The sequence below is a fragment of the Sceloporus undulatus genome, chromosome 9 (genome assembly GCF_019175285.1).
Source record: "Sceloporus undulatus isolate JIND9_A2432 ecotype Alabama chromosome 9, SceUnd_v1.1, whole genome shotgun sequence".
Taxonomy (NCBI): domain Eukaryota; kingdom Metazoa; phylum Chordata; class Lepidosauria; order Squamata; family Phrynosomatidae; genus Sceloporus; species Sceloporus undulatus.
This window is the reverse complement of record NC_056530.1, coordinates 35,787,177-35,801,715: the sequence shown is the minus strand read 5'-3', so window position 1 is coordinate 35,801,715 and position 14,539 is coordinate 35,787,177. Positions and strand designations below refer to the sequence as shown.

General features: G+C 42.8%; 2 protein-coding genes across 2 annotated transcripts in view; one reads left to right on the top strand and one right to left on the bottom strand.

Annotated features, from left to right (window-relative positions):
* CHRNB2 (cholinergic receptor nicotinic beta 2 subunit) overlaps nt 1-2,449 on the top strand; it is a 36,976-nt gene extending 34,527 nt beyond the window's left edge. The window contains exon 6 of the mRNA XM_042441209.1: nt 483-2,449. Coding sequence (XP_042297143.1) covers nt 483-653 — 171 coding nt within the window. The 3' untranslated portion in view covers nt 654-2,449. The remainder of the gene's footprint in view (nt 1-482) is intronic.
* A 793-nt stretch (nt 2,450-3,242) lies between these two features.
* The window catches only part of ADAR (adenosine deaminase RNA specific), a 58,995-nt gene continuing 47,698 nt past the window's right edge, over nt 3,243-14,539 (bottom strand). Inside the window, 2 exon segments of the mRNA XM_042439423.1 lie at nt 3,243-5,620; nt 9,802-13,481. Of these exon segments, the coding sequence (XP_042295357.1) occupies nt 13,241-13,481 (241 nt within the window). The 3' untranslated portion in view covers nt 3,243-5,620; nt 9,802-13,240.

Genomic DNA, 14,539 nt, shown 5'->3' with positions numbered 1-14,539 from the left:
CTTGCAAACAAATGTACAAATGATGAAAGAATAAGTCTCAAATTAAGTCCCAACCACTAGAAAATTTAAAACATATTCATTGCAATCCTAAAATGGAAGATATTATTAGCAATAGTTTTAAGAATGGACGGATTTTAAGTGGGTTTAATGTTTTAACTACTAGCACTAAGATATATTATGCTTTCTCAACTTATATGGATATGGTGACTGTCTTTCAAAATGAGGCCTCTTATCCCTTCAGTTGTTTTAAAGGTAGAAGAACATGGTTTGAGAAGTGTTGTCTTATCTGGAAAAGGAAGCCCCAAATCATGAAGACTCTTCACTATTTTCTTTAATCAGCGCTTTCCGAAACATGTCAGAAACATGTTGTCTGACTCTTTCCTGAATATTGAAAAAATATTATATCCATGCCTGTTATCTCATTGGAATAAAACCTACCCGGTCTGTTAGATGCTAACCTTCCTCCTTTGTGCCCCTTCCAGGTGAGTGAGGATTGGAAGTATGTGGCGATGGTGATCGACCGCCTCTTTTTGTGGATTTTTGTGTTCGTCTGCGTCTTTGGCACCATTGGCATGTTCCTGCAGCCGCTGTTCCAGAACTATGCCACCAACTCCCTCCTGCAGATCAACCAAGGAGCGCCCGGCTCGAAATAGCAGAGACCATGCTTGCCCTCTTCTCCACCATGATGCCCAGAGGAGATCCAGAGAGCAACCAAGAGCCCCCCAACCTGGTCCTTGTATGGACACCTTGTATGGGAGGACCAAGACTCCTTCCCTTCCACCCGCTATTCCTGCCACGGTTCTTGCTTTAGTACAAAGAACAACGGAACCTGCACTAGGAAGAAGGAATAGACGTCAACATACCAAACGGGGACCGTGGCACATTGGTTTTGTCAGAACGCCACCATTGCCAGTGGGCTGCCAGAGCAATATTGTTGCCTGGGTAGGTGTAGCTCAAGGGATAGAGCAGTTGCTTTGCATGCAGAAGGTCTCCAGTTTGTTTCTTGGTATCTCCACTTATTTTATTATTTTTTAAAAGGATTGGGTGATGGGGACTCTTTGCGTGAGGCCTTGGAGACCTGCTGGCAACCAGAGTAAACGCGAAGGAGGACAAAGAAGTTGAACTGCCAAGAGGCAGCTTGCAGTGGTCCAGGAGGGGCATCGGTTCCTTCCAAATGTCTTCAGGGAGACGGCACCCTAGAGAACCCATCAAAGCAAAGGCAATGGGTGGAAAGAGGCTTTCTTGCTGCTCTGCAGGCCTTTTTGAAGAAGGCTCCCTGCTTCCCCCTCCTCCAAGAAACCCTGGCTTGTGTGCCAACGACGGGGTACCAGCTCCCAACTCAGGGAAAAACAATATGTAGGATTATATATAAATCTATGTATCAATGTATTCCCACCTCTGCATACTCAAGGAACAGCAATGGAACAGAAAGAGCTGATCAGTATGATAGAGATCATTCTTGGAATCACATTCTTAGGGGCAGAGGAAGAGTTAGCAGCTAAATTCTTAACCCTGCATAGAAGACAACCCTAGTCTTTGTCTTCCTTCAGTTTCCAGAGTAGTATGATGCTGCAATGTAGGACTGGGAGTCAGGAGTGTAGCTACAGAAGGTGGCGGTGGTGCACTGACTCTTCCAATGATCTTCCCCACGAAATTTTCCTCCAGTCCCCACATTTCTAGCATCGCAACAACCAACTATTTCAGTCGAGCGTTTAGAAATTTGTTTTAGGCATGCGAAGAAAAAAGGGCAGTCAAAGAGACCTCGGCAATGCAAAGGTAGCAAATAGAAGAGTTACAAGGTATGAATGATGTTCATTGCTTCATTTGCTGAAATGTGGGACAAGGAAAATTGCATGGAAAAGACAATTCATTGGGAGGCAGTGTCTTCGTTTTGCCCCCCACCACAATAGTTACACCCCTGTTGACAATGATGTGACCTTTCAGATGTTGTTGGAGTGCAACCGCCAGAAGCCCTAGCCATGTAAGAATGCTGGGAGTTGCAGTATAACACCATCTAGAGGGCTGCATTAAAAGAGGCCAGTCTTGGCATCAAACTGTGCTGGGCCCTGGAAGAATAGTGAGTGACTTGCTGAGGATTGAGAATTGTGTGGCTCCCTGGATGTTCTTGGATTGCAGTTCCCAGCATGGTTCACCATTTGGTGGCTAGGGCTGCTGGGAGCTGAAGTCCAAAAATGTCTAGAATGTGACATGGTCCTCTTCCCTTGGAGAAGATGCTTCTCAATCTGCTTAGCCAATTCAGAAGGGTCCAGAGGACGAGGGATTTTGCTACTCAACAATAACCACCAGCGGCTTTGTCATACAGAGACCAAAGCACTGATGCCATATAGCCATGGGACTGTGTCTCCTTGCCCTCACCATGCCGCTGCCGGCTCCCCAAAGCCAACGCTAACACTGCAAACCCAATAAAATAGGTCACATAGGTGGAACACCGGTCCTTATTTTGACGCTAGCTGTGTGTGTGTGTGTGTTTTGAAGCATTTGCTGGAGGAAATGGGATTCCACATCTCAGAAGTTACTGATGAAAGTCGACCTGGTGTCCAGATGTTTATGGCAGAAGGATCCATCCGTACATCATAGTCTGACATCCAATTTTTTAAAGTATTTGGGTCTCTATAGGCCCCATAGGCCAAAATAAAGCTGCTTCGGGTCACTTTGGAGGTATGCTGTTTAAAGGACACTTACATCTTAAGAGGCCAGAAACTGCACCAAAGCTGTGCTCCAGTCCTTAGGACTTGAGCATGGCTTTGGCACAACTTCCGGACTCTTAGGACACATGTATCATTTAAACAGCATAGCTCCAAAGTGACCGGAAGCAGCTTTATTGTATGGGGCCAAAAATTCCAAAGACAGGCAGTGGAAGTGGACATCAGGTGAGGTTGGACTGCAATTCCCATCAGCTTTAGCCAATATTGAGGGATGGTGAGAACTGCAGTTAATGTAGAGCATCTAGGGCTGAGAATGCTCCAATGTTTGGTTAGCAGAAAAGATGGCATTCTCCTCCTTCCTTGCTTTTCCACCCAAACTATACTGGTCCTTCTGAGAATAGACCTCAAGTAGCCAGTGGAAAATATATTTTCCAGCAAAATAACCCAAAACATTTTGGTGAATTCTCCCTGTTTAGTGGGTTTAGCTTCATTTATTTTTTTGGGGGGTTAGCTTCATCTGTAGAGGAAGCTTATCCTTGTTTGAATTTGGTTTGTGTTCAAGAACAGAAGCATTAGTGAAATTAAGGCAGCAGTTTATTTAACAACATGCCACTCCTGATGTCCAGCAACCTGGCTGCGCAATCTGGCACCGAAGCAAACACACAACTTTCCGTTTATAGCCCTTTTGGGAAAATCTACCCACCAACAGCATATAACAACACATAGCACATCAGAGACGTATACAGTACTAGACTTATTTTAGCTACTCATTAAACAGTTGACGCTAAGCAGTAATGGAAAACTACCAAGCAAACACAGGGAGAAAAATATTCAAATGGAAACCTTCCCTTAGGTTTCAGATTGTTACTTAAAGCATTTTGATGGTTGGGTCAAAACATTCTGGAAATAACGCCTTGAAATTGTTAACAACATAATAACTGGCAATTTCTAAAGTTTTTTCCCCTCTGGGTGAAGATATTTTTCCTTTAACAAAGCTCTATGCTGCTTTAGGTTTATGGCCAGTCTCTGATCTTTCCTTTCACTGGATGATGAAGACCTATTAGGTTTACAAAGTACTTGCTCAGGGTTGAGAGCATTTAATAGAACTAAAAGATGTAGTCATGTTAGTTTGCAAAATCAGTATCTTGTAGCATCTTTCAGACTAAAAGAAGATGGCAGCATGAGCTTCCTCCGCTTAAGTCCTCAAATGCATCCAAGGAAGTAGACAGAAGTCTACGAAAGCTCATGTTTCCAACTTCTTTCTTTCAGTTAGTCTCAAAGGTGCTACAAGATCTCTCTACGTTAATAAACCTGGTTTGTTGAGGTGGATCAGTGGTACAGCAAATGTTTTTGGAGTCTACCTGGTGGCATGGCTAACTATCATGATCAAAGCCCGCACATCGATATCTAGCACTGTAGCATGGGTTGACATCAAATAACATCTGAAGGGACCTGAAATTGCTCACCCCTGACTTAAAACCTCCAGAGCTGCATATTCTGCCCAAATCATGGCGGATGAGCCATTATATTTTGAAAGCTAGTGTCTGCACTTTACAAATGGAACCGTTCAGCTGTGGAACTCCCTGCTCCAAGGAGGCAACCGTGACAAAAGGATTTAGCCATTGCCAAAGAAGGATTAGATAGCGCTATGAAATTGTATCAATAAGTGGGTTACTGGTTGGTGTCAAACTCCACCTTGTACAGTAGGCCTTTGGTATCTGCTGGGGTTTGGTTCCAGGACCTTCCATGGAGACCAACATCTGTGGATGCTCAAGTCTCATTTTAGTAAAACATATAGTAAAAAGGTGTCCCTTATATAAAAAGGCAAAATTAAGGTTTATTAGAATTTATTTATTTATGTATTTGGAATATTTTCAAGCTGTGGATGATTGAATCCGTGGAGGAAGAATCTGTGGATATGGAGGGTCAACTGTACCTGCCTTTTGGTGACTTGCTTCACCCATTAACTCTCTTTGGCTAATAGGCTTCAGTCAAAGCTCCGAAAGATAACTTTTTTGTGAGGGAGAGTTCCCCGAATTTTATAGCTAGGGCAGCTGCATTGACTCCTAGACCAGTGGTTCCCAACCTTTCTAATGCTGTGACCCTTTAATGCAGTTCCTGAAAGGGTCATTCGACCCCCAAAGGGGTCCTGACCCACAGGTTGGGAACCACTGTCCTAGACTCTACTGGTCATGCTGGTTGGGAGATTGGGGTTAGCTGTAATACTCACTGAGGTATTCTGAGAGTTGCACTTCAGAAGAGTTACTTTCCAAGCTCTAGCCTCAATCATTTTTAGCTTTTTCGAGAGGGTTTTGCAGTAGCATGTCTGCAAACTCCTAAGCCAAGCTACACTGATCTAACCATTGACCATGTTGGTTAAGGCTTCTGGGAGGTGAAGTCCAAAACATCAGGAGGAACGCAGATGGAGAACCACGGCCTGAAACGGAACAGATACTACAATGACTTGCAAAGTACCCTTTCAAGCTTTGCAGTAACTGACTTCCATGGATTTGTCGTATCTTTTGAGTTGTGTGTGTGAGAGATTGGTGGCCTGAAGGCACAGCCACACTTCATTTTCTGCCCTAACGTCTTGCCTTACTAGGTGCACTGCCTCATAACCGCATCGTTGTTTCTTTAACCAGTTAGGTTGGCATAAACTGATACTAAGGCTGTGGCACTTCCAACTCTGTGATTCTATGACACAGAGGCACAAAATGGCGGCAAGCGGAGTCAGGCTGTTTGGTTGGCCACCCAGCTTGCCAGGAAATGTCACTTCTGCGGCGAACGGCTGCTTGGCTTTGAAGAGTGAAAAAAGAGGCGGTGGGCTACCTTCCAGGCAGCTTGGCAGAGTTGTCAAGGGCTAAGTGTTTGGGGAGGCAGAGGGAGGGATTCTTCTGGAAAGCAAGGAGCAATGCAGCAGCTTGAAAGCTCCAAGGGCGGGAGTGAATCCAAACCTTGAAGGGGAAAAAGAGAGCGAGCATTCAGCTTGTTGGACTGATGGAATTGCAGGTTGCATAAGCCAGGCCTATCCACGCACCACAATTATAGTGCTTTGAGATCAATTCAATTGCCATGGCTGCAAACCCTTCCATTCCCCTGGCCTGATCCTCTGCTGTCCCACTTTCACATCCACAATTTCCACCTGATTCCTGTTGTTTCTCTCAACCTAGAGGAGACCCTCTGGATCAATGAGATTTACCAATGTGTTGATACGCCATTCAACAATTGAAGGAGTGGGTCTTCTCTACTTAGCATAAACCAATAGGAGTTAGGCCACCATTTAAGAAAATGAAACACAACTTGCTAAGTTCTACGAAGAACGTCCTGAGACTAGGAGCCAGAGCAATGGATGCAAGCTATAGGAAAAGATTTCACCGAAACATTATAAACCGCCTTACAATAAGAGTTGTTCAACAGTGGAGCACACTCCCTCAGAGAATGGTGGAGTCTCCTTCTTTGGACGTTTTTAAACAGAGGCTGGATGGCCATCGGTTGGGAATGCTTTCATTGTGAATTCCTTCATGGCAGGAGGTTGGACTGGATGATCCTTGGGGTCCCTTCCAACTCTGATTCTAGAAAGATGGTTTATTTCTTAACCTTAAAATGTTGTTTTTGAATGAGGGAGTCATTTTCATTTTTAAATGGAGAGTATTAAAATTAAAAACAAAAGAAAACCATGGCCCTATACAAACAGGCCAAAATAAAGCTGCTTTGGGTCACTTTGGAGTTATGCTGTTTAAATGATGCATGTGTCCTAAGAATCCGGAAGATGCGCTAAAGCTGCACTCCAGTCCTTAGGACACATGCATCATTTAAACAGCATACCTCTAAAGTGACCTGAAGCAGCTTTATTTTGGCCTGTCTGTATGGGGCCCATGATGGTTTAGTGACAAGCTCCCAGTCTCCCAAGACATAAAATCCATGGCCCCATAAGAGGATTTGCTTTGCTTTTTCAAAGCAATGTGCCAAGCTGTAAGCCAAGGCTGGATACCATGAAGCTCTCCAGATGTTGTTGGGACTAGAAGTCTCATCAGTTCTAGAGAAAGTTAAGAGGTGATATGATAGCCCTGTTTAAAACATTCGAAGGGGTGCCATGTTGAGGATGGAGTGAGCTTGTTTTCTGCTCCTTCAGAGAATAATACATGGAGCAATGGATGCAAGCTACAAAAAAAGATTCCACCTTCCTAACGTTTGGAAGCATTTCTGGACAGCAGTTGTTCTACTGTGGAATACACTGCCTTGGAGAGCGGTTGAGCCTCCTTCTTTCAAGGTTTTTAAACAGAGGCTGGATGGCCATCTGTCACAGGGAGGGCTTTGATGTTGTATTCTTGCTTGGCAGAATAGAGTTGGAAAGTCTGGCCTTCGTGGTCTCCTCCTATTCTAGGACTCTATAACCTTGTGCCATGGCCCAGTTAGTGAAAGAAGCCCAGGTCGTTCTGCTTATTCTACCCGAGAAACAAAGGACTTTTAGTGGAAGCAGGAAAACAGAGAAGGAATTAACTGTTGCTTTGGGAATTAACAGAGAGGTAAAGAATATTGGACAGCAGTACTTCTATCTGACAGTAGTGCGAGATCTTATTTGACACAACAGTGATTGATGTAGCGTTGACAATGATTTATGTTCCCAGATTGCTGTAATGGGAATCCCTGTACCATTTTGGGAATTGGCTCCTGCTGGTGAGTGTACTAGTCGGCTTGTATGCCAGACCAATTGATCGACTGTGTCCCATTCTCTCCCCAACAGCTCAATGTGTTGGAAAGCTAACCCAAGGGTATTCCGACTCTCATTTCTCCACCTCATCTTCCTCTCAAAGGATCAATGTGAGGCAATTAAAATTTGAGTCACAAGGTGCAAGAATTGTCTGAGTGGTTAGTTGCCAACCCAGTGGAAAAAGTTGTTTTTTAAATACTTCTCAAACATTTTAAGACTCGCTTCAGACACAGCCAAGATAAAACCATTCCCCTTGCTTATAAATGAAGAGGGACATGTAGATGATGGCGATCTGAAGGCAGAATGTGATGTCTAGTCCAGTATCCAGTCAGATGCACTTAGGGCAGAAAAATAAAATGCAGATATAGGATGGGGGACACCTGGCTGAATGACACTTATATGTGTGAAAGGGATCTGGGAGTCCAAGACCACAAACTGAACATGAGTTAACAGTGCGATGCAGCAGCTAAAAAGGCCAATGCAATTCTAAGCTGCATCAACAGAAGTATAGTATCTAGAGATCAAGGGAAGTAATAGTGCCACTCTATATTCTGCTTTGATCAGGCCCCACCTGGAATACTGTGTCCAGTTCTGGACCACACAATTTAAAAAGGATGTGGAGAAACTGAAGCGTGTCCAAAGGACAACTAAATTGTGAAGGGCCTGGAAACCATGAAGCCCTATGAGGAATGACTCAGGGAGCTAGGGATGTTTAGCCTGGAGAAGAGAAGGTAAAGAGGTGATATGATAGTCTTGTTTAAATATTTGAAGGGATGTCATATGGAGGAGGGAGCAAGCTTGTTTCCTACTGCTTCAGAGACTAGGACCTGGAACAACGGATGCAAGCTTCAGGAACAGAGATTCCAGCTCAACATTAGGAGGAACATCCTGACAGTAAGAGTTGTTCAACAGTGGAACACACTCCCTTGGAGTGGCGGAGTCTCCTTCTTTGGAGGTCTTTAAACTGAGGCTGGATGGCCATTTGTCGGGGATGCTTTGATTGTGAGTTCCTGCATGGCAGAAGGGGGTTGGACTGGGTGGCCCTTGCAGTTTCTTCCAACTCTATGATTCTATGGTTGGGATACATCGGCTTGTACTGCACATTCAGAGCAGTGGCAAAAAGACTAGTGACTGCCGAGTACTGAGCAACTTAGGACAAATATCTTAGATGAAGAGCATCCATACCCCAAGGAACTATTCCATTGCATTAAGCAGTATTTCTGGTTTTGATGGACACCCTGCCAGTGCATAAGGAGCAGTTCTCATGCCCCAGATAGTAATCAAATTTAGGTCATATTTCTAGGTCTTTCCAAAAAAATCCCCTATATATATTGTGCTTTAACCCTCATGCATTGTGTTCTGTGCTATCAACTCATCTAAAACTTATAGCAATACTCAAAAGACTTCTACCAGCACTGGTCATCACCTGCCCTGCTCAGGTCTTGCAAACCTGGGGAATCCGTGGAGTCCATCGATCTGTAAAGTGATCAAGATAGATTCCTTTTTTTCTACTGTTTTCTTTAACCAAGCATATCTATACTTTCCCTCCATCCCTTTCTCCCAGGCTGGGATTCTTTCCCCATGAGTTGTGTTACCAGAGTATGATAGCCCCAAAGATAGTCATTTTGGCTTCTGAGTTCATTTGTTCTCAGATCATCTCTCTGTTTATTTCGACAGGCCCTGGTATCCGTAGATATTTCTATAAAGCCACATTTCAAAGGAGTTAAGATTTCTCTCCCTGCTAACAGTATTATGGCAAGAAAAATTCTGTCCTTGGCAATCAGTTACATATTTTTGGCCCCAAGACAACTCTCAAGTCTTTCTTGTTACGGCAAAATGTTCACTCTTTTAGTTGCAGGGTATTTCTGGATTGCTGTATGAATTATAGACACCCAACTCCAAGGAAGAAATATCAATTCCCCCCCATCATTTTATAAATTTTAGTAATCATTCCTTTCAAATTCTCATTTTCCTCCACTTCTCTTCTTTTCTGAACTAATTGTTCAAATTGTGTATACTTTTTCCTTTCTATATTCCCTTTCCTCCCATATTTAATCCATTGTTCTATTTGCATACAATGAAACCATGAGATTTTTATCTCTGTTTTTCCTTTATACTCTCTCTATCCTTATATCCATCCACTTTTCTATTCTATCTATCTTCCTTTCTTTTAACTCCTTATCTAACAATCCTCTCAAATTCTTTGAAAATTTCTTTTCCAATATTATTGGTGTTATGATTGAATTTTCAGCCATTAACTCTTTTTTATATTTACTCTATATTTCTAATGGTTTTCATAAGTGGGTTTCCAATTATCTTAATTTCTTTCTCAGTAAACTCCCTGAAAAAAATATTCCATATTCTCATATCTACTTTCTCTGTGTCTAATTCAAACCGTTCTAAATCTGTGTCGCCCCAACATACCTTCTGTCACGTATCTCAGTGGATTAGTTCTTCCCCCTCCATTACAATATGTATTCAGTAATTGTTGCCCTTTGTTCAATTCGGTTTCCATCACTTTTAATGGTAGCATTCTAAATAGGAAATTTAATTTTGGTATTATTTTCATCTTAATCAATGCTATTTTTCCAAACCATCACAGTTGAATTTTCTCATATTCTGCTAATTTTTTCTCCACTTCTTTCCTTCCTTAATACTACTAAATTCTTTCCTTCCATTTCCTTTAAATCTTTCGTTATATTTATCCCTAAATTTTTTATACTTTTTAACCGTATCTCTAAACCTGTTTTATGAATTCATATTCGTCTTCTTTTGTATAACATCATTTCTGATTTATTCAAATTAATCTGCAACCCTATCATCTCACTAAATACATTTAAAAGTTTTTATTTTTCCCAACCTACTCATTAAATCTTTAATGTGTCATCAGCAAATAAACTAATTTTGTTGTTTTCAATCCTATTCCTGCTAAACTATTATAATTCCTTATAACATTCGCTAACATCTCTATCACTATTGCATATATTGATGATAATGCGCACCCTTGTCTAGTACCTCTTGTCACTTTTATTTCATTACCCCATTATTTACCATTACTGAATTCTTAGAATATAACATATCTGTTAATCCCCTTCCTTTATCCCCCCCCAAATGGCACCAACCCTAAGAATATTGCTAATGATTTGCTGCATTATGGTTTGACAAAGAACAAGTGAGGGATAGTTTTGGAGTCTACACTATTCTTTGCATGTGGCTGGAATGTGGGGGCAGTTTACAAAAGTGTTTGGTGTTACAGGAGAGTGGACAACTTCAAGGAGGCAGGGAGCAAATTTCCCAACCTCACCCAAAGATCAATTTCTGTGTCAATTTTACAGTCCAACATGAGTCTTGGGAGAAAAGGGCCCTCTTGTGGTCCATGAGGGTTTAATAGGTACATCAGAGGCATTAAGAAACAACCATGCCCTCTTCTCTCCTTCTCCAAGAAGAACTACACCAGAGAAACTGATACAGAAAATCTTCTTTTATTTCAGGCGGAATGTGATGACTTCGGTTGTCCCATGATGGTAAATCTAGAGGGTCACTTAAAAGCAGACTTACCAAAAAGAAAAGAAAAAAAAAGGCGGAAGAGGGAGGGAGAAATAACCTGAATGACAACAGTGGTGGGCAAAGGAGGAATAGGCTCCATTTTTGCCATGAATAAATTTACATCTGTTTGTGATCTGTTCACTAAAAGACTGCAGGACTAAGGAAGAAAAATGGAACTTTGTGGGATGAGGGATCTGTAGTAGTGGTGAGAGAGGTTGCCTTCTGATGAAAAGAGTTTGCATAAAGAGAGTCCCTCCGTTTAATGCCACTACACAACAGCCCAGACATACCGATGCGAGGGGAAGCTGGTAAAAGCCTTTGGTTGGACTGACAGAATCCTCTGCTTCAAACAAACAAACAAACTTGGGATATCTTGGAAGAGTTTCCACAAAATAATCAGGAAACCAGTCATTGCTTCCTCTCCCCCAAATTATAGAATAGCCAACAGCTTGGACCAGGGTGGCAAAAAAGAGTGCTGGTTCAAAGACAGTGGGCATTAAAACAAATAACGTGGAATCCTTTTCTTTTACAATTTAATCTGTTTGACCAGGACCCAAGGTGGCCTTTCAAGACTGTGCAATGAAAATACTATGGGGGGAGTGGGGGGACTTGACTGACTGAACACATATATACAAAAGTACATATGTGCGCACATGCGCACCATCACACACACACACACACACACACAACCTCTAAATTACACGGGATAAAGGTAGCTGAGAGCCCCTCTTGTAGACATGTTGGATTTCTAGATACGAGGAAACACTTCCACGGGGAAAGGAAGGGATTCAGCCACACACACTGTCCCCTGCCTGCAATCTGAAATGGCAGCATCTGGAAAAAGGATTTCATAGTTACCAAACTGCGCCCCACCTCCCAAACTAGAGTAAATCCCGGTTTAAAAACAACAACATTAAAACAAATAATGCAAGGGCACAATCTCGCCATAGGGTTGTGGACCAAAGGATGGGGAGGAAGAGAGGCCACCCCAACCTGAGATCCAGATATTTCAGATTAAAACTCCCGCCACCACTGACCACACCAGAGAAAGATAGTGGAAGTTGTTCTCTAAAAGAGGTTAGAGAATGAAGTTAAAGAAAAGCTCCTCTTGGAAGTCAACTTTCCTGAGGGCAGAATCAAGCAGTGCTCCTCCATCTTCCCGAGATGCCTAATGTGCCCCCCAAACCCAATGCAGGCTGAGGGTGTTCTTCGCAGCTGTTTGACAGGGAATCCCAACCTTCCCATCCTGACTTCAAGGAGAAAGCCCTCAAGGTCTACAACCAGTGGAAGACTTTCTGGGTCACCTTAACACAGAAACAATAGGCCGACGGACAGGGGAAGAGAAGAGGCAGAACGGCGAGGTTTGCATTCAAGTCCATCAACTTGACAATGCAAGCTGTTAGAAGACAAAACAAAAAGACAGCCAAGCTAAGAATTATTTTGGGGGGGAAAACCCCAGCTATTGTTACCACACACCTGATACTTGAGAGAGGATACCCAGCTGGGGGGGAAATGGGACAGGATGGGAGATGGTTTTTTCAAACTTCACCTGCAAAACAGCCATCTCCAAGCAGCCCTGGGCTGTTATTTCCACTTTGCACCAAGGCAAATGGGGTGGGCAGTGGGGGGAGAGAGGGGTACCAAAGACCCTGAAAAAGATTCAACACAACTTAGCAATAACAAGTCAAGAGTAATTCCAGAAGCTGAATCAGGAGTGAAAAAGCTCAAGCTGTTCTGTGGCAATTCGACTCAAGTGAGTGACAAGGGACACCTCTAAGACACCACCACATAAACCTGGGGAGAACAGAACTACTGCTGAAGAGAAATGTGTGTGCATCACGACAGGTGCACCAATTCACAGCTTGAAAAAGATGGCTTTGGATCATGGAGTTTTGGGAAAAGCCAAGACATGGACTGGGAAGGCAACCTGTTGACTGGGGAGGGAGGGGAAAGCTCACAGACAAACACTGATGCTGGTGGATCTTTTCTCTCTCTCTGTCCCTCTTGCAAATCTTTCAAGTATGTACATTCGGATCACAACTTTGCAAATGGTTGCTGAAAGGGTGTGTGTGTGTTTGTGTGTGTGTGTAGAATTCAAGAGGGCAAGACATCCCCCTCTTTCACAACAGAGTTAAACGTGCCATCATTTTAAATTGGAGGAAAGCCCTCCAAAAAAATAAAATCCATAACCCTAAGTTAACATTCCTGCTTCTGTTAAAAAATGGGGGAAAAAAACTAAAATAATAAAAAATACCCCTCCCCTTCCCTCGCATCCAAAAATGAAATGAAAAGAAAAAAGACCCAGATGCTGAGCTTGCTAGACTTCAGAGAGACCAAAGGTCTTCTCCTCTTGAGGTTTGCAAATCCAGCTGCCATAGCCCATCTCCTGCAATGCCCAGAAGAACTGCCGCTTGGCACTCTGGTACGTGACGGCCGCTTCTTTGGCCTCCGAATAAACGGTCAACTTCTGCAGGCCCTTGCGATCCATCTTGGCACAAAGCAATTGGAAGAGCGCAAACAGGTTTTGCTTGGAGACCCGGGACACATCCAGTTTTGGTCTAAGGAGAAGGGAGGAAAGGCAGAGAAAAAGAGAATATCAGTGGTATCTCACATTAGAACAAAGGCTGTGTTTTCTTGGGCTAAGGATTGATTTGTACACCACAAAAAGGAAGAGCAGTTCAACAGGTTTCAGCCAATGTTTTATCCAAAACTAACAATAAGCTCATATGAAATTAAACCACCAGTTTTGGTTGCATTGCCTTTGTGAAATCTTATTATGTACATATATGCGAATATTCTAAAATCTGTAAAACTCTGAAAATCTGGAACACATCTGGTCCCAAGCATTTTGGACAAGGCAAACTAAACCTGATTGATATTTATTATTAATTTTTCTCCTCCTTTTCTTCCAAAATGAGGCTCAGTAAAAAAACAAAATACATATAACAAAATGCAGCTAAAAAAAGATGCCAGCCACAGATGCTGGCGAAACGTCAGGAATAAACTTTTCTAGAACATGGCCCGAAAAACCCACAAAAAAACTATGGATGCCGGCCATGAAAGCCTTTGACTTTACACAGCTAAAAAACCATTACAGTAACAAACAAACAAAAAAGTGGGGAAATATCAAGACTACCCAATTAAAGCTGCAGTAATTTAGAACAGTTGACTAGGAGTATGACACCTGTATTGTTTTGTAATATTGTTATCAGTTTTGTGGCTGGGTTAATTTGAGAAATAAAACCTTCGTTTGCACATCCAGAGACTCTGCCTCTTTTTACATCCATTTTAGTTGTTGCCCATTAAGTAAATGAATGGAAAGAGAGAGTGCACATTTAAGTAAAGTTATTGATTAATTAATTAATCTAAGGTGCTTTACAGAGCACCCAAAAAGGGCAATCTGCCGGCGCCCATGTTTGCTGCGCGAGGGAGCCGCAGCGGGCAAACCATGCGGCTCCCCGCGCAGCAAAAAGAACCCGCAAAAAGTGGGTTCTTCTTGCGGCACAGGTGTGATGCCGCAAGGCACCAATGGCACACTTGCGGCATCACAACCGCACTGCAACGTGCAGTCCATCACGTCAAAATGGTGGTGCCCATGTGTATAGGGCGCCACCAT